Genomic DNA, 17,727 nt, shown 5'->3' with positions numbered 1-17,727 from the left:
GTCAAGGCTCTTTATCAAATCTAAAAAATTACGGATCCCACATTGACAAATAGATTGGACATATGTGATTAAGATTATAATTAGGATCCTTTTAACCCGGGTGTTGTGTTGTATATTATAGAGAGATTGGAAATTAGGGCACAGACTTAATGACCATGAATGTCTGCTAATATAAAGATCCTGTCAAGTCAAAGTCCAAGGTTTGTAATGCTATTCCTACCTGCATAGAGATACTTATCTAATAAGCTGCAATGACTTTTGTTTCATTCCAGTTGAGATCTTCAAGACATTTTACAAATCTCTTGTGGAACTTCAAAGTGACCGGACTGACAAGCCACAATGAAGACACAGGACCCCATCACTCACTCTTCCTAAATCTTGCCCTAACAGCCTGAGGCCTGCGACTTGATCCATAAGAGAAATCAATAGCCCTTAGAATAAAACAAACGAGCAAAAAATGAATGAAGATTACAATGCGATTATTGTACAGTTTCATTGACAAAAGTATGGGGGAGGGGGGGGGGGGTTTAACACCCCAGGGCAAGGTATATTATAGGGGTAAAAAATTTCCAAGGGAGGAAAAAGATTGATACAGAAAACTGGGATTACTAAATGAATCACACACCAATTTATTTCATTTCCAATTTCTCTTCCTATTGACTTATTGAGTTGAAACCTGGCGAATACATTTTCGATCCTCCTTCTACTCTACAATTATTTCTAATATGGCAGTAAGTCTAGGTTTTTTGTATAACCTAAGAAGTAAAGACGAGCAGACAACACTGACAGATGAGAGAGCCATACAAGCACCGGCTGCCCATGGTGGCAGCTTGATCCCCAGGAGAGGAAATAAAGCACCCGCCGCGATTGGGATTGCAACGAAATTGTAGCCCATGGCAAAAACATAATTCCATCGAATACGAGAGAAAGTCTTCCTTGAAAGGTCGATAGCGGTAATTACGTCTTCCAAGTTATTTCTCATCAATACATAGTCAGCGGCTTCGATGGCTACATCTGTCCCGGCCCCTATGGCCATACCAATATCGGCAGCAGCCAGAGCAGGAGAATCATTTATACCATCTCCCACCATTGCAACTACGCTTCCACTTTTCTGAAATGAACTTACAATATCTGCTTTTCCTGCTGGCATTACCTCTGCCCTAACATCTTGAATGCCAACCTGCTCAAAAGACGGACAAACCTCAGTATTTTGCTCAACTGGTTAATCAACAAGCTGCATTATTTGGAGTCAGGTTAAAAACATCAAGCAAACTCTAAGGGCCTAAATGGTATGACACCCCCCTCCCCTCCTTCCCTGGGGTGGAAGAGGGAGGACTTTTTCTTTCTTTCCCCACCTCCATAGCATTTAAAAATGTACGCAGAGTGGAAACTAGTTCTCTATATTTTCTAAACTTCCTTCTTTTCGTCAGAACTTGAACTAGCAAGAAATTACTTTTCGTGCTTGAAAGGTAAATACAAAAAAAAATGTAAACAAACCTCCTTAGCTACAGCTCTAGCTGTCCTCCAATTATCTCCCGTAACCATGACAGATTTCACACCCATCTTGCCAAGCCCCTCTATAACCACAGCAGCTTCTCTCTTTAATGGATCCGCAACCCCCAAAACCCCAATTATGTTATCATCATATGCAACAAGTATGCCAGTCTTTGCACTTTCTTCCAGTTCTACTACAAAATCTTCAACATGGATTGGAATGGCAATCCCACTTTCGGCCAGCAGCTTTCGGTTACCAACCTAATCAGGAAATAGTATCTTTGGATAAGCAACCATCAAAAAGTAATCATCCGAACATCTCGACCTTCATGTTATATTGAAGATTAGGAAAACATCTTCACATACACACACACACACACACACACACACACACAGAGGGAGAGAGACTCACCAAGATCCTTTTTTTGTTAATAAAGCAATGGACCCCTCTTCCAGGCAGAGCAGAGAACTCAGAGACATCAAGAAGCCATCCAGAAACTCTAGTCTCTTTGCTCTGGCCATGATAATCCTCATTTTCAGAAGGCTCGTCAAAGAAATGGAAATGGCGGGCATATTCCACAATTGCTTTTGCGAGAGGATGTTCACTGCTAGCCTAATCCATGAAAAACAAAAAATGCAGACAAATATTACTCCATGCCCTTAGTTGCACAATAGTTTATGAAGACCAACAAATTCCCAACCTCCTTGCAATCCCTAGTGGTGGTCTCCCTGAGGAAGGGAGGCACGCATGGAGGAATAGGAATAAGTGATGAGGAGATGGGAAACTAGACAGGAAATTATAATCACCTCTGCGGAAGCAACTAATCTGAGAAATTCTCCACGATCCAATCCGGAGAAAACTTTAGCAGTTGTAACAGTGGCCTTTCCTTGCGTCAAGGTGCCAGTTTTATCAAATATCACGTATTTAACTTTCTGAGCCCTTTCTAAAGCATCTCCTCCTTTAATCAATACACCATTATTCGCCCCAACTCCTGTTGCCACCATGACAGCAGTAGGTGTTGCCAAGCCAAGTGCACATGGACATGCAATCACCAGCACAGATATTGAAAACATGAGGGCAAAGACGAAGTAGTTGCCATTCTCAGGTAGCCAGTGTTTTGGGTAAGCTTCAAAAACTCCAGCTAGGTACCTGCACATTAAAAATCAAAGAACAACAAAATCAGAGATCCACTAATAAGAGACTCATGCTAGAGTAAGTAGGCGAATATGAACTTACCAACCCAAAAAGGTCAAAAGTGCCATTGCAACAACTGTGGGGACAAAAATGCTCGCCACCTGCACATCACAAAGTGAGTGGATCAAAACAAAAACCAAATAATGGAGATTATGCATCATTACCAGTGAAAGTGAAAAATATTGCTTGACGAATACAGCACAATAAAATTTGTGTTCATCAAATGAAGTTAAAGACAGGCTGCAGCATGCTGCGTATTCTCCATTGAGACACTGTTTGAAACTTTGATGAAGATAAACAACAATCTTATATAAGTCCAGCAGACATTATAGAGTGGTTTATTATTATTATTGTTGTTGTTGTTGTGATTATTATTATTGTTATATCCAAGTTTGTAAAAACTATATTGCTCGTAAAGCAACAGTAGCAATTTTGTAAGTTGTCAATAATAAAAAAGCATTAACTTGCTAAATCATCTCTTGCCGTTTTCACCAACTAACAAAAGGAATAAACAAATTTAATTATTCGCCAGAGTTAATTTTGCACCTACAGTCCACCTTAAAACTATCAACAACATCAACCAGCTACAATTTGACACTTAATTGAGGAATGAGCGTAGAAACTATCAACAAATAGGAGCCCATAAAGAGGTAATAAATTGTAGCACAGGTACACAAATTATATCAAGATGAATTTAAATACTTACAAAGTCAGCAAACTTCTGAATAGGAGCTTTTGACATCTGCGCAGTCTCAACTAAACTAATTATCTGGCTCAAAACAGTGTCAGATCCTACTTTACTAGCTTGTATGTGAAGAGCACCATTCAAATTGATTGTCCCACCAATAACAGACGAATTAACCTCCTTCAAAACTGGTGCAGATTCACCTGTTACCATACTCTCATTGACATAACTTGAACCCCATACAACCACTCCATCAGATGGAACCTTAGTACCAGGAAGAACTTTTAGTGTATCACCAGGCTGAATTAGCAAAGCGTCTATTTCTCGTTCTCCAATGAGACTTCCACCTACAAAAACAAAAGAATCAAAAAAAGAAAGAACTACCCAGCTGTTTCAAGACATTGGAATGATACAGAACAGAGAATCTAGCAGTTATTTGCTTAGTTTTTTTGTAAGCTTTATCAAAAACATGAAACCACAAAAATCTCAAAATAATTTAGTTTCCTTTGAAAAAGTATACCTTTGTCTTTGACGACCAGTAGTGCCGTAGCTGGCGCCAGTTCTACTAACTTCTTGATAGCATCTGAAGTTCTTCCCTTCGCAAGACACTCCAAATATTTTCCCAGCAAAATAAATGTTATTAGCATAGCACTTGTTTCAAAGTATGTTGGGGACCAAAAGCCAGTTACTGCACCATATAGTAGTGCACAAACAGAGTAGAAGTAAGCCGCTGAAGTTCCCAATGCAACCAAGACATCCATGTTTGTAGAGCCATTTCGAAGAGCTCGGCCAGCTGCAACGTAGAAACGCTTCCCAATAACAAATTGAACAAGACTCACCAATGCCCACTCCAACCAATCACCCATTAGGAAGGGTCCACATCGCCAGAGCAATGAGGAATACAAAAGCGGTATGTGTGGACAAACTACTCTTATGAGAAAGATAGGGATCTGGATTACATGTATTAAGGGCAAAAATCAATACAAGTTAAAAACCAGAAATAATTCCTAGCTATTTATAGCCTACTCTTCATATCTTGTAAGAGAATTCAGAGCATGAATGACGAATCCATGCCTTTGAGATGACATTTTGATAAATGTCTCAATATATTATATATTTTCCTGTCGAGTTGGTACAAGATACCTCAAGATATGAAGACATACATACAACAAACACACACACAAACACATTAAACATAATTTCTTTTGCACAGAGATCAAATGATTCATGTAATTAAAGATTGGATCTCTGAGAAATACGAAAAGAACAGAACAGCAAGGAACAAAAAATAAGGAAATATAATAATAGCAAAACCATGCTCATTTGAGATAAATACTCACACTGAGAAAAAGACTGGAGCGGAATAATTGGAACATCTTCGATGCTTCGTCAACATCCCTAGAAGTCGTTCTTGCATAAGGATTCATAACACGGAGTTTAAATCTCCCAATGCTTCCTCCCTCAACTCCATCAACTAGTGCTCTAGAACTGACCACTTCAGGATCAAAGAGAACATCAAGTTCTCCTGACGTCCTATCATAACGAAATTGTCTCACCCCACTCAAATTGCTAAGAATGCCTTCCAAGAGCTGGGCATCCATCTCACTGAGCACCCCTGCAACCCCTAGTATGATTTTATCCTGCTCACTGCTCTGTACGAGTGAAGCTTCGAAACCAGCATCTTCAATTGCATTGACTATGTCATTTTTACTAGTCACAGTAGGATCATACTCCACTTCTCCCAGTGAAGTAGCTAAGGCAACCACAGCCCTTTTGACACCAGGAAGATCTCGCAGAATGCCTTCAACAGAGTTCACACATGCTGCACATGTCATCCCCCCTATAGTGAACTGCCCAACTAGGGTCCCATGAGACTTTGTCCCGGATTTAGAGGGTTCTGTCAGAATCTCTGCCTCAAACCCGGCATCTTCAATTGCATTCTTGATGTCATCATCCTGTAACAACAGAATGACTGAATGATTCAATACGCATATGTTAACAGCACAAAACAAATACCATATAGAAAACAGGCTAACTAAGTAACTCATTTGAAAGATATCATCTCATGAAATTGCTTTGAGCAGAGACAATGCATAATCCAGTTGAAAGAGCCCATGCGGCTCCAAAACAGAAACCAAATCAAATTCAAAGCAACTCAAATCAAGCCAGTCGAGACAAATAACACTAACCTTAACCAACTTGGGGTCAAATATAACATCAGCCTTGTTTTGAAGCAGTGCAACAGAGGCCTTAAGCACTCCATCAACATCCATTAGAGCAGCCTCCACTGAATTCGAGCAAGCCGCGCAGGTCATCCCCGTCACTCTCACCTGAATTCTCCTCATCCCTTCCTCAATTTTATCTTCCCCCGCCTCATCATAAGAATCCAGAAGCCTCGCATCCTCAAGGTCGCCCGTATCCTCGCCGTCCACCAGCTCCTTCCGTCCTCGTCCAACTTGAGTCAACTGCAGGTTCCTCAGACTCAGCGGCGCCATTGTCACAGAGCGAGAGAAACCAGACCAACTATACCCTAGAAAAAAAAAAAATCAAAGACCACAAGAATACTTTATGTAGGCAGACGAGTAGACGGTAAGAGAGGATTTCAGAGGGAGAGAGGGGGGGAGACCAAGAGAGATGGATGATGCAGCGATTTTTGTAGGCCAAGGTAGGTGGTGGAGGGTGAGGGTGAGGGTGGTGGTGGACCTGGTGGAGGTGGATTTTTTAATATTCGAAATCTGACCCTGAAAATCCGATTTATTGCCGGATTAGGAACGTTTTGTACTTCTTCCATAGTTGGTTTGTACTGCCATATTGTCTTTTCAACGGCTTCCTATTGTGTGAGGGCAATTTAGGCAATACAAAATTGTTGCTTCCAGTATAAGATATTAAGATCCTCCCATAATTGGTTTTTTTTTTTTTCCCCTTTTCGGCTTTTTCATGGGCTTGATTAATTTTCGATTATATCAATGTTAATTTTTTAATGATTAGAAATTATGGTTTCTTGGCTCCTGAATCATACATGGTCATTTTGTAAGAGCAATTGTAATGATGCATTTTAGGGGGCATGGATAGCTTTTAATGTCTTATTTGTTGGGTCATACCGTCATAGAGAAAAAAGGGTTTCAATGGAGCCAATTTGTTGGGACCAATATGGGGAATGACAAAACTCATATCTTTATATTTACTCTTCATGTAGGTCTCACCTCTAACACACTCACATTTACACAAAAAAATCAATATCGGGTATCTATACCTAAAATAAAGTCAACAAATTTACATTATCAATATATTTTATTGACCTAGTCACATCAACAAAATATCTAACCATATCAGCATCTTCCAATACATTTTATTGTCCCAACAAAAAATTACCACTGCAAGTGCTCTAAGATTGGGTAATATAATTTTTTTGGGTATTTTGATTATCTTATTTTTGTAAATATTTTGATATTCGAATAATTTAAATGTGAATAGTTTAACTTAATCTCCACGTTTGGAATATTCTAACTAATTCAATTATGCTTAAATTACTATATATTAATATAACCTTATTTGTTGTTAACTAATTAATAAACAAAATTATTGAATAAATTGTTAAAGAGATTACAAAATTTGATCTTATTTTAAAATCAAAGGTAAATGAATACCCTTAAATAATCGTTTCTCATTGCAATTTGGGGTTGGATGCCATGCTAGTGAGTAAATGTCTCCAATGATGGGGATTAAAAAACTTGTCATAGTGGCAATTGCTAAGTTTTTCACCCCATAGAAGAAAAAAAAATTCTCCAAATAACATATAAATTTAACTCTTTAGTGAGGAAATATTGTGCTAATTAATTAAATAAATAGCTTTCCACATATGGATTAAAGATAAGATATTAAAGAAAAAAGGAAGAAAATCGAAATGAAGAAAAAAGGAAAAAGTAGTTTTGAAGAAAAAGTCATTTTGGTGGTGTTGACGACAATGTCAAGTTTGTAGTACAATAGGGGTATTTTTGGGATTAAAAAACGTAACAGAGAAGCGTGTGTAATTGTCTTGGTTCTTGACCAAAACTTAATGAACAAGTCCAGCTTCTCCGTTTGACTGTAACGTTTCTCTTACTAAAAATAAACTCAAAAAAGTTTCTTGAGACACCGGGCCCATTAGTTGAAATGATAAGAATGGTGTATATCATTCTGATCACCAGAATTCGAATCCTCCTTCCCCGTTGTAAAAAAATATAAATAACTTTCTCGGGTTCATCTCTCACTTCTCCACCAACTTCGAGTTGTTCACCGCGTTACTAAATATGCATCACCCTTCAGCACAATCTTTGACAACCCATGATTTATAGCTTATATCACTGTCAATTAAGAGGCCACAACTTCTCCTAGGGGTGTAATGGAGTAGTCAACTCAAGTAGATCGGACCACAAATCTTTGTAATGTCCAGCTTGATAGTGCTAGACGAGTTGTCGAGTGGCAACATGGCTAAGTCTCTTGTCCCCATCGTCTAGAGGAATATATGAAATACATAATATAATATGTCAAACTTTTGAAACTAGTAACAAGCATTTACACGAATTTTGAATTGTGTAAAAATAACTAAAGGAAAATGACTATCCACAATGAGTTGTTTCATGCTGATCGTGAAACAACTCAGCTACTCTAGATATCAAATTGTTACGTTTAAAATATAAGGGATTGAGTTGTAACAAATCGTAACTGTTAGTGATAAAAAAAAATAACATTTACCCAGGACCCTCATTCACTTTGTCGACCAAGCCACCACCTTGGTGGTTCAATCTTTGCATATTTTGCATTCATGTGTGGATTTACCATGTACATATCATATGCTTTGTGGATTGGATTATTCACAATCACTAATTCATAAAGCAACAAATGTATATCTCTAGTCGGATGATCAAAGTTTTTGGGCAAGACATGTAATTGAGTGACGATGTGACAACCCAAAAAAAAATAAAGAAAAAGATGACCTTTCTTTTTCGTTTTCTTTTATGATACGAAGGTAAATTCCGTAGTGCAATGTTCAAAAGATTGTTCTTGGACAAGAGGAGAAAACAAAACTCACAATTGGAAAGATGACTTCTTTTCCACTAACCAAAAAAATAAAAGTTGAACCAAGAAAACACAATCAATCTTCCACTAACAATTACAACACACATCATCCAATGAAATATACAGATTTACAGATATCCCTAGAAAAGTCACGTTGTTCATGGAACTGATGTGTCCCACACCACACGTTATATATATATATATATATACACATATATACATATTACACGAATCTTTTACGTTTTTTTAACAATTGATGGCATCTCTAATAAATATGGATATGTACTGCATGCATTTCAAAGCTATCTGTATTTTGTACTATCAGATCTTTAATTGTTTTATATTGAGTGGAGGAGAATTTTAAAATTTTTGACAGTGCTATCTAATTAGTTAATTAGTTGAATTCTATGATAAGATACATTTTTGTTCAGCTAGCTACCATCAAATTAATTAAGGTGATTTTGGGTATTTAATGTCAAAATCATATATTATTGTTGTTGGAGAGGCGTGAGCAGGTCATCTAAAACAGACAGTAGGTGCAACCAACCTCTATTTTCTTTTTATTATCAAGAATTAGTTATCATCACCTACGACTTCAGTTTAATTAGCCCCAAAAAATAATATCAAAAAGCAAAAAACGATCAGGGACTTGGCAATTAAACATTCATAGTGGTGACTCCACTTCCACTAAACTAAAAAAAGGAAGAAAAGAAAAGAAAGATAGTGAGAGATAGAGCAATCAGGGAAAAAAATCATTTTCTTTCTTTAATTTTGGACCAACATTAGGGAATTGACATGCATGAGAGTTTGGCTTGGCCACAATAAAATTATCCATCACACTAACCTTTGAATAAAGATTGTAAAGTTAGTGGTTCTCGATTTGGTTGTGAGTTCTTAAAGACTCATACACCAATGAACATGAAGAATTGTGAGTAGTATATCCACTAAATCCATGCATATGACTGCACCACAATATGCAGAAAGTTGACAATCGTCCTGTTCATATATCATTAATGTATATATCAAGCTATTTCGACTGTGAATTAAGAATATAACTTGCAACAGGAATCCCGAATAGCTCAGTTGACGAGTTGGGTTGCATGTAATCTCGAACTCTGAGTTAGAGCCCCAACCCACTTTCCTCTTTCCTGTTTAAAAAAAAAAAGATGAAGATAACTCGCGACAACCAAACATGTATTTATCCGGCTCTTTTTTTTTTTCCCCCTTCATTTGGGCCGTAAAGACATGGGCCGGAGGGTGAAAAAGGACTGGGCTTTATTGACATGTCCATCAACTCTCTCGAGTCGCAGTTGGCACTCACCGGGCCCTTCAATTGTGATTTGAAAGTCCAATTCCGACACGTCATCCTATGTGGCCTCCATCCCCATCTAAAGAGCCCTTGCTACACGTGGCAAGATCCAGTGCACTCGGCAACTCTCCGAAAGACTTCTAAAACCATACGGACAATCATAAACCCTAATAATAACAGCAAGAGAGGAAGAATTGGTAACTCGAGAGACAGGGAGGGAGACGATGAAGGGACGTTGCGCAATCCGTCAGATCCTGGCACGCCGAGGCGGCGGCTGGACTCGTTCGGTTTCATCTCCTACTCCTCTGAGTGAAACCCTAGTTTCAATTACTTGCAACACCGGAAGCACAATGTCGCAACCCAATTTTGTTACTTCGAAGTTTGTGTCTACCGGTGCCTACATTTCTAACAACATCACCAATACCCATTTTCAGTTCCGTAGAAACTTCTGCACTCCCCCACGTATGCGTCCTCCTTTATTGATTCTTTTAGCTTTCCGTGGTTTCTGTTATGCTAACAAGTTTATATGTTTTAGGGTTTTTCTGTTCTTTTTGGTAGGATTTTGTTGCTGTTGTTTTGGGATGGGAACAATGGGAGTGAATTGTTTTCTTAGAAAAAATTTGCTTTCAAGCCTACAGTGTTTTTGGTGGATACCGAGAAATTGAATGTGCTGCTGCATTGTGTTCTTTGGGCATAGTGCCTTTCTTGTCGTGATTAAAGCTAAATGTAAGCCCAGTCTTCATCCACGTAGAACCCGTTGGAGATTGAACATTGGTTCTAGAATAAAGTTTTAAGCTGTCAATAATTAGTGTTGCCTGGATCTGACAATGGGAAAACTAGTATAGTTTGATCACTTTGATGGCTTCTGGTGAAAAATGAAAGAAATTCTTGCATGAGGAAGAAGAGAAGTATGGAATCTTGAATACAGTGATGGTTGTAGTACTTTTAGTCCTCTCAGTTGTGTCCCTAATCCCTATACAAGCGTATAGGTTGCAGGACATTATGTTTCTTCACTATAGTACTATTTTCTACCTATTGATATACCTTTTTGCCAATAGTTTTCTGTAACTCTGTTGCTTGGAAGTGTTTTTTATCATACTGAAGAATCACACACATTGGTTTAATTACATGATTTCAGCCCCTCCTCCTAACCTGGTCCTTGTGTCGTCGGAGGAAGAGTTAAACAACTACTTTAAAAAAGTTCAAGGTATATGATTATGTATGTTTCTTTCATTTAAACTGAATGTCTAATCCTTTGTTTCTTACAAATTCTCTTGAATTTAAATGTGATAGATGAATCTGTGCCAGCAATTTTCTACTTCACTGCAAATTGGTGTGCACCCTGTAAGTATCCTGTTTATTTGTACTTTGTTTATTTGAGCAATATTCCAACTGTGAGATATGAATTAGTGTAGTTTGTCAGGTAGTCCTTTTTATATGAAAAGGCGATTTGGTTCATATTATGGCCCTTTTTTTTTGTGCAGGCAGACTTCTAGGTCCTATCATGGAAGTGTTTTGCAACAGATACCCTCATTTGACAACTTATAAAATTGACATCGACAAGGTGGGATGGGCTACTGGTGTTGGGAAAGTTTTATATTCATTTATTTGGATAACTTTTAATGCTCCAAGTCATATTATATCAAACAATCATACAATTGTTTACATTATTGAAAACCAGTTAAATTCTGCACATCTAGACATTCTTTTATCAGTTTTTGGTGTATCAGAAATTGGGTGCCTTGTATTCACATTCAACAATGTTCTTTTGGGGATTATTTATGTATAAATAAATAACCGCTCACCTTACGCAATCTCCGCCTCGTGGCCTGGTTGATTACAATCCAGCTTTAATCCCAATCCAATTTGGCCCTCTAAAGTAGCTTTTAGAACTATTGAACAATTATACATTGTTGGCTTGATTGTTCAGCTTTCCATTTTATTGTCTTCTTCCTCATAATTACTAGACAAAAGGCTTCCTCAAGGCTCATATGAAATTCTTCTTTCATTTCCATATAATTAACTAGTCATGCATGATAAATTGACGGTATCTAATACAGTTATCTTTGTGCAGGAAGGCCTTGGAAGCGCATTGGAAAAGTTAAATGTCTCCTCTGTGGTAAACTAGTCCAGTCTATTTCAGTGCAATAATGCTCATATGCAACTCCTGGAATCATATCACTTACACTAGTGTGCATCTTTGTTCTCATTCCAAACTTTCCATGTATCATCATGTTTTTGCGTGTATTCCAAAATTTTGGGATAGCCGCTCTCAAAATGAATGAGATCATGCTCATCAAATGTGAAAATTCTCATTTATAGTTTGCAAAAGAAAATCATCAAATCTATTATGAGATTAATACTAAAAAGAAAGGATGTAATTTGTACTAACCTACTTCTGCTGGAACATTAAGGCTCTTCTGTAGTAAGTTTGTGAGTGTTGTCCTAATTTTGGCCACTAATTTCATATTTTTGATATATTCTTTTGAGCAGAAGCCAGCAACAAGATGATTCTTCTGTGACATCTCTAACCATGAGATAGTGGTTATCTGTGTGACAGAATACTTGCTAAATCATGGAATTTTTTTCTTTATATTTGCCTGCAATTTATGCACCTTTTAAGCAGTCGTCACTCTTTTGTTTGGAGGGGAGGGGGAAATATTGAAGTCACTATGACTGATAAATGATAGGTATTGGTTACATCAAACAAAAAGAGAAGCCAAGTAAGTCCTTTTGAGCTTGGGAATACCAGCTAATAATATGAAAATTAATGTCATTGCTTGGTTGAATAATCTCTTATGTTGAAATCCCTAAGATATTGTGACGTACTTCATGCAATAGTGTTGCTGTAATTAAGTCTTGTGTGGTACTTATGCGCCTCTCTCTGTTTTTGGCTTAAGCTATTGATGATTAAATCATTCTAGCTAGATAAATGGGAACATAGATGCTTTCATTCTCTCTCACCCACACAACCCCTTGCATGCGTAGTCCATAAACAACGAAGCAAAAGCTCTCTTGCATGTACCCCACACATGTGAGGAAAAAGTGAAGGAAGAGAAAATTTACTGATTTTTTTCGTGTGCTGCAGCCTAGACTCCACTTCTATCAAAATGGTGAAAAGCGAGAGGAGATTGTTGGAGCTGATATTGAACGCTTGAAGCACACTATTGAAAAACTTTACACGTAATTCTTGACCTTGCATTCATCATGTATATGTTTGTGTACATAGTAGCAGTATTAATATTGTTGTGCTTACTGAACTACGCTCATTGGGGGGGGGGGGGGGGTTAGCATCGCAGCTTTGAATGGTTTGTTGATTTTTTTATGGATCGATTTTTTATTCTTGTTATATATACCATGGTTTCAACTTTTCCTTGTTGATGTTCGGGTGACAATCAGAACAATGTTTGGGATCATTATTAGGCTCTTGAAAATCTCGGTTTTTCAGTCGTCCAATAAATTCATGGTGTGAAAGAAGTATAACTATCTGATGCAATAAAGAGAACAAATGATATATCATCGATTCCCGTATTGCAAGATGACTCGTATCTGTTTTGGGTTCATATTCACTGAACTTTGTACTTTCTCCCTCAGAAACTTGTGAGTCCCTTGTGATTTTGTGCCATTTTAGGGTTTTTTATTATTAATATAGCCATGAGGAAAAAAAAGAAGCTGCCTATGACAATTCAGAAATCAGTATTGAAATCATATTCATCAACTTTGTTAGTGACTGTCAGTTCAATAATTCAAAATTATTGAAATAGTCCAGTATACAGTGCGAAGGTCCCAGCAGATAGGTGAAGTACTCTGTCAGTTGATATTTTCGAAAGATATGAATTTGTTCCTTTGCGGTGTTATTGTTGCTGGTTTGTAGGATGTCCTCAATTTAAGTCATTGTTGGAGTGTGGATCCCTCGTATACATTCATATTTATCCAAAAGCTTTATTTTTTCTTTCAAGTTATACTTAACACATTGGATAACTTCTTGAGAAAAATATGATCTTTCAAAATATTTTTTAAGCTTGGGTGACAATTGAGTGAAGTAATTTGAGACATATGCCTCAAAATAACTGAATACAGTCTTTGTTCTGCTTGATATGGAGAATTACAGATTTGACTTTATCTATATTGGCTCAAGTGATTTATGTTGCTCGTTAGCCGAAGTCTAGAATTTGATAAGTCATAAGTGAGAATTAGGTGCGAGTCATCTTACACATTGGGCTTGCTTGATTGATTGAGATTACTCTACATTAAGTGATAATGAGTTTTTTTTTTCCCACTCTCAGGATTCAGCCGGCTGAAGACGCTGATGGCAAATGATGAGATATTTAGTATTAAATGGATTTTTGTCTGTTAGGCCTATCTTTTTAGGTACAAAAGAGGCTATTTAAAATTTTTCAGAAAGACGGAGGCCTGATTCTGGTACTAGAAATTATTATATATGAAGTTTAAGAATCTCGTTTGAGGAGAAAATAATGCGTTATGCTGTTGTGCTTTTGAAGCATATGGTAGGATGGCTGGAAATGGTTTTCTGAGTCTTGAAGTAAACATTAAACTGATGGAATGTGGGCAAAGAAACAGTTCCATAATATTACATTGTTGGACATTGAACCTGGTCTTGGATCCAAAGTCTAGTATCTGTATCTGTACAACTGATCAGGCCAGGTGAGATGAGTATATATATATATATATGTATATATATATATACACTCCCTCGCTATTATCGCCGTATTATGAGAGAGGTGGAAAGCTAATCCGCTGTAAGCTCGGCTACCCCGCCCCCCCTGCCCATCTGGACCAGGGTTCAAGTCCAGTTCGCCCACACAAGTTGGGCTTGATTGCTTCAAGTCGACTCCTTGTCAGTTTATTATTACTGACATAAACATTGTTCGTCCAATGCTTAAAGTTAAAAGTAAAATAGAGCATGCTCCCCCGCTCCCTGCCCATCCTGACCAGGGATCAAGACCTCTTCACTCACCCAAGTTGGGCTTGATTGCTTCAAGTCGACTCATTGTCCAGTTTATTATTACTGACCTCCCCTTTGTACGTCCAATGCTAAAGTTAAGTAAAATAGAGCATTATTGATTTGCAGTGATAACGCTGCCACCAAGACCCATAGAGACTTTTATGCCTCATGTACGAGAATGGAACCCTCCATTTTGATGAAGTTGAGATTTACAGAGGAAAACACAAGTGAAAATAAAAGAAGCCTCCATGTACCTCCTTGTGCAAAACTAAGTGTAAACATTTATGATGCCAAAACTTATTAGAGAATTAAAAGGAGGATCCAATAATTGTGTCCAAAATGTAGATTTTTTTGGGGTGATTTTGGCTTTTGTGAGATTGTTGACACATAATCTATAGGTATAGCTAGCTAGGGGGTAAGAACAGGGCTATATGAGAGTAGAGTATCAGAAGTAGTGATAGTAGGGTCAAAGGGAGAGACCAATAGTCAAAGGATTGGGACAATGATAGCCTCTGGAACATCTGATGGTTGGGGTCCATTTCCACCTTCACCTCTGTTTACAAATTGTGGTCTGAGTGAGTGAGTGAGTGAAGTCATGAAAGTGTACCTTCTCTCTCTCTCTCTCTTTCCCCCCATCTGAGCAACCATTTCCTGCCACTAACTCTTATTACCATCATGTCCCTCTTGATGATGTAGAGTATAGTAAACACAGTAGTACTACTAGTCCAAGAAAGTCTACCCAGCTCCTGATACCTTCCGTATTAATACATTCAAACCCCTGATCTCTCCATTCATCTGCATGTATTCTTCCACTCTGAATTTAACACTCCCCCATTGGTTCCATACTTGCTCTTGGTTGCTGAGTCCGAATTAAGGATTCTAATAAACAGGAACCTTTGAGAATTGGTAGCTGTCATTAATGGAAGATTAAATTAGTTCGTTGGATATAGGCATATATTGGTAGATTAGTAATACAAAAGAGAAGTAAGCCTTATTTGGTTGTCCACCGGTAACAAAGATGTCACATTACAAAACATATAAGCCGCCAAAAGAGATATAGAGATAGAGAGAGTGTGATGCTAGCCAACTCAGGCTGTCTGACACTATTTCAAGTATGATAGGGATGCGTGATGTGTATAATTTGATGAGACTAATTAAGCCCACTCTTTCTCCTTCTCTCTCTATCTCTATCTCTATCTCTTTCTCCCTCTAGCTCTAGCATAAGAAGTCTCATCTGTCTAGGCCCCTTGCTTCTGCTTGTAATGCATAAAACACAAGATTCCAGAGGGGTGTAGAGTCTCTATTACAAACATGTCAATCATTGGGAACTTGAACAATTTCATTTATGTATTTTCTCTTACTCCCATCCCATCACTACTCACATGCCCCCCTATTTCCACTAGATATTTCCATGCCTCCCAAACCACAAACAACCGTTATTCAGGTGCCCATTACTGCCTCCTATTCATGGCTTCTCCCCTAAACCAAATCTAATAATGAATGTCTCTATACTCTATACTTAGTATACTAGTACTATGTTGTATAGTGAATTTGCTACTAGTATCTCATAAATTGAACAATTCCTATTTTGCATGGATGTAGAGACAAAAGTAGTCAAACTATTATCATACCTGCAGCTGCATGCCCAAGCAAATTTGAATGGGGGGTTTTCGAAGTGAATGTTGATTGGAGTACTGCCCAACCAGTTTGATTGGGTACAGTGAGTCTGCATCACGAGCCCCTTTGTTGATTGGCCATCTAGTTCTTGTCCTGGGTGATGTCATAACCATGACAGATGATAGTAGAAAGTTCAAATTTTTAATTTCCTATTATAGTCTCTCGTCCACCTCTTCCTCCTAAACTAGATCTAGACCAAGATCGATTCTGCAACTGGTTTTCTGCTCCGACTAGGATCGATCTACATGGATTCAAGTAATTTCCTATGATAGTCTCTCGTCCACCTCTTCCTCCTAAACCAGATCTAGACCAAGATCGATTCTGCAACCGGTTTTCTGCTCCGACTAGGATCGATCTACATGGATTCAAGAGATTTATCTTTCTAGCAGCATATTTGGATCTTGACATCTTCGCCATCGTTATCATCTTCCTCAACTCGACGTCGATATTGACTCCTCCTCCGCTGAAGGTGTCGAGATGATTTTTTCGATTTGAGTATGATGTTATTATTTTTTTGAATTTCTTTGTTATATATACATTTTTCGAAGTGAGTATGGGTATTTTTTTGAATTTCTTTGATTATTTTAGGTTCTGCAATTGCAGGTTCTGGACCCTAAATCCTTGTACAAGCATGAATTCATTCTCCTGAAGCGTCTGTTGGGCACTGCAGTAGCACAACACATAGAGTCCTTGTAATATTTAATTTCAGAAGCACATAGGTTCTGGGTAGCACGTATAGTACTTGTAATTTTTGATATTTGGAGAGTTGTTCTTCTTGTTGGTTGGGTCCTTGTAATTTTTGGCTTCCCTTGTACATTTACTTGAATCATTGAGAGCAATATTTGGAGATTTGTTCCTACTGTTGGTTGAGTTCTTTTAATTTTTGGTTTCCCTTGTACATTTACTTGAATCAATGAGAACAATATTTGATCATATTAGGTGTATATGATCAAGTCAGCTGCTTCATCCATCTCTGAATTGCTAGACAATTGTGCCAAGACTATAGCCATTCACTCAAGTCCTTGCAATTTTTGGTTTCTCAGAACTCTATTTTGGTGAAGTTATTAACTGAGGAACAACTATATTTTGGTGAAGTTACTGACTGAGGAAACTAAGCAAAAATATCATGTTCATTCTATGATGTAAAAACAGAGCAATCCCATAGTGATTATCCATGTACAACATTACTTGCAAAGAAAATAAATAGCAACTCAACCAAAATAATCCTTTCCCTGATGCTATTAATGTTCAACATCCTACAAAATAGATCAACAAAATGTGTCATTCATGTCATTGTGAACTACACAGATAATATAAACATATCAGAAATCTCTACGTTCCAT

At 37.7% G+C, this 17,727-nt stretch overlaps 3 protein-coding genes across 5 annotated transcripts; 2 read left to right on the top strand and 1 right to left on the bottom strand.

Moving 5' to 3' along the window:
• Nucleotides 1-588: 588 nt before the first annotated feature.
• On the bottom strand, nucleotides 589-6,107 carry LOC119988775 (copper-transporting ATPase RAN1-like). The gene is made up of 9 exons (XM_038833935.1): nucleotides 5,564-6,107; nucleotides 4,715-5,329; nucleotides 3,895-4,324; nucleotides 3,396-3,721; nucleotides 2,732-2,790; nucleotides 2,302-2,644; nucleotides 1,907-2,107; nucleotides 1,498-1,755; nucleotides 589-1,180 (listed from the first exon to the last, which is right to left on the bottom strand). The coding sequence occupies exons 1-9, from the start codon at nucleotides 5,867-5,869 to the stop codon at nucleotides 704-706; spliced, it is 3,015 nt and encodes a 1,004-aa protein (XP_038689863.1). The 5' UTR covers nucleotides 5,870-6,107; the 3' UTR covers nucleotides 589-703.
• Nucleotides 6,108-9,906: 3,799 nt separating this feature from the next.
• On the top strand, nucleotides 9,907-14,242 carry LOC119988113 (thioredoxin O2, mitochondrial-like). The gene is made up of 7 exons (XM_038833036.1): nucleotides 9,907-10,203; nucleotides 10,880-10,948; nucleotides 11,035-11,085; nucleotides 11,226-11,305; nucleotides 11,816-11,860; nucleotides 12,830-12,924; nucleotides 14,028-14,242. The coding sequence occupies exons 1-7, from the start codon at nucleotides 9,966-9,968 to the stop codon at nucleotides 14,059-14,061; spliced, it is 612 nt and encodes a 203-aa protein (XP_038688964.1). The 5' UTR covers nucleotides 9,907-9,965; the 3' UTR covers nucleotides 14,062-14,242.
• Nucleotides 14,243-16,516: 2,274 nt separating this feature from the next.
• On the top strand, nucleotides 16,517-17,354 carry LOC119990136. 3 transcript variants are annotated; one of them, XR_005465951.1, is made up of 2 exons: nucleotides 16,517-16,853; nucleotides 16,988-17,354. XR_005465951.1 is itself a non-coding variant. In XM_038835981.1 (2 exons), the coding sequence occupies exons 1-2, from the start codon at nucleotides 16,650-16,652 to the stop codon at nucleotides 17,078-17,080; spliced, it is 312 nt and encodes a 103-aa protein (XP_038691909.1). In that variant the 5' UTR covers nucleotides 16,517-16,649; the 3' UTR covers nucleotides 17,081-17,354. The 3 variants fall into 3 exon arrangements, 1 of the variants encoding a protein (XP_038691909.1); XR_005465952.1 differs by having other exon boundaries at nucleotides 16,517-16,879; nucleotides 16,973-17,354; XM_038835981.1 differs by having other exon boundaries at nucleotides 16,973-17,354.
• The last annotated feature ends 373 nt before the right edge of the window (nucleotides 17,355-17,727 follow it).

Source organism: Tripterygium wilfordii, chromosome 21 (genome assembly GCF_013401445.1).
Source record: "Tripterygium wilfordii isolate XIE 37 chromosome 21, ASM1340144v1, whole genome shotgun sequence".
In the NCBI taxonomy this organism is placed as follows: domain Eukaryota; kingdom Viridiplantae; phylum Streptophyta; class Magnoliopsida; order Celastrales; family Celastraceae; genus Tripterygium; species Tripterygium wilfordii.
The sequence above is the reverse complement of the archived record's forward strand: the minus strand, read 5'-3'. Positions and strand labels throughout refer to the sequence as shown.

What these genes read in the sequence shown, in the direction of transcription:
- LOC119990136 (XM_038835981.1), top strand. Translation starts at nt 16,650, where the DNA reads ATGATAGTCTCTCGTCCACCTCTTCCTCCTAAACCAGATCTAGACCAA. An exon ending in TGACTCCTCCTCCGCTGAAG is followed by an intron (nt 16,854 to 16,972) that starts GTGTCGAGATGA and finishes TGATTATTTTAG; the next exon opens with GTTCTGCAATTGCAGGTTCT.
- LOC119988113 (XM_038833036.1), top strand. Translation starts at nt 9,966, where the DNA reads ATGAAGGGACGTTGCGCAATCCGTCAGATCCTGGCACGCCGAGGCGGC. An exon ending in CTACTTTAAAAAAGTTCAAG is followed by an intron (nt 10,949 to 11,034) that starts GTATATGATTAT and finishes TAAATGTGATAG; the next exon opens with ATGAATCTGTGCCAGCAATT. An exon ending in TGCAAATTGGTGTGCACCCT is followed by an intron (nt 11,086 to 11,225) that starts GTAAGTATCCTG and finishes TTTTTTGTGCAG; the next exon opens with GCAGACTTCTAGGTCCTATC.
- LOC119988775 (XM_038833935.1), bottom strand. Translation starts at nt 5,869, where the DNA reads ATGGCGCCGCTGAGTCTGAGGAACCTGCAGTTGACTCAAGTTGGACGA. An exon ending in GATTAGTTGCTTCCGCAGAG is followed by an intron (nt 2,108 to 2,301) that starts GTGATTATAATT and finishes TTCATGGATTAG; the next exon opens with GCTAGCAGTGAACATCCTCT. An exon ending in TTAACAAAAAAAGGATCTTG is followed by an intron (nt 1,756 to 1,906) that starts GTGAGTCTCTCT and finishes TTTCCTGATTAG; the next exon opens with GTTGGTAACCGAAAGCTGCT.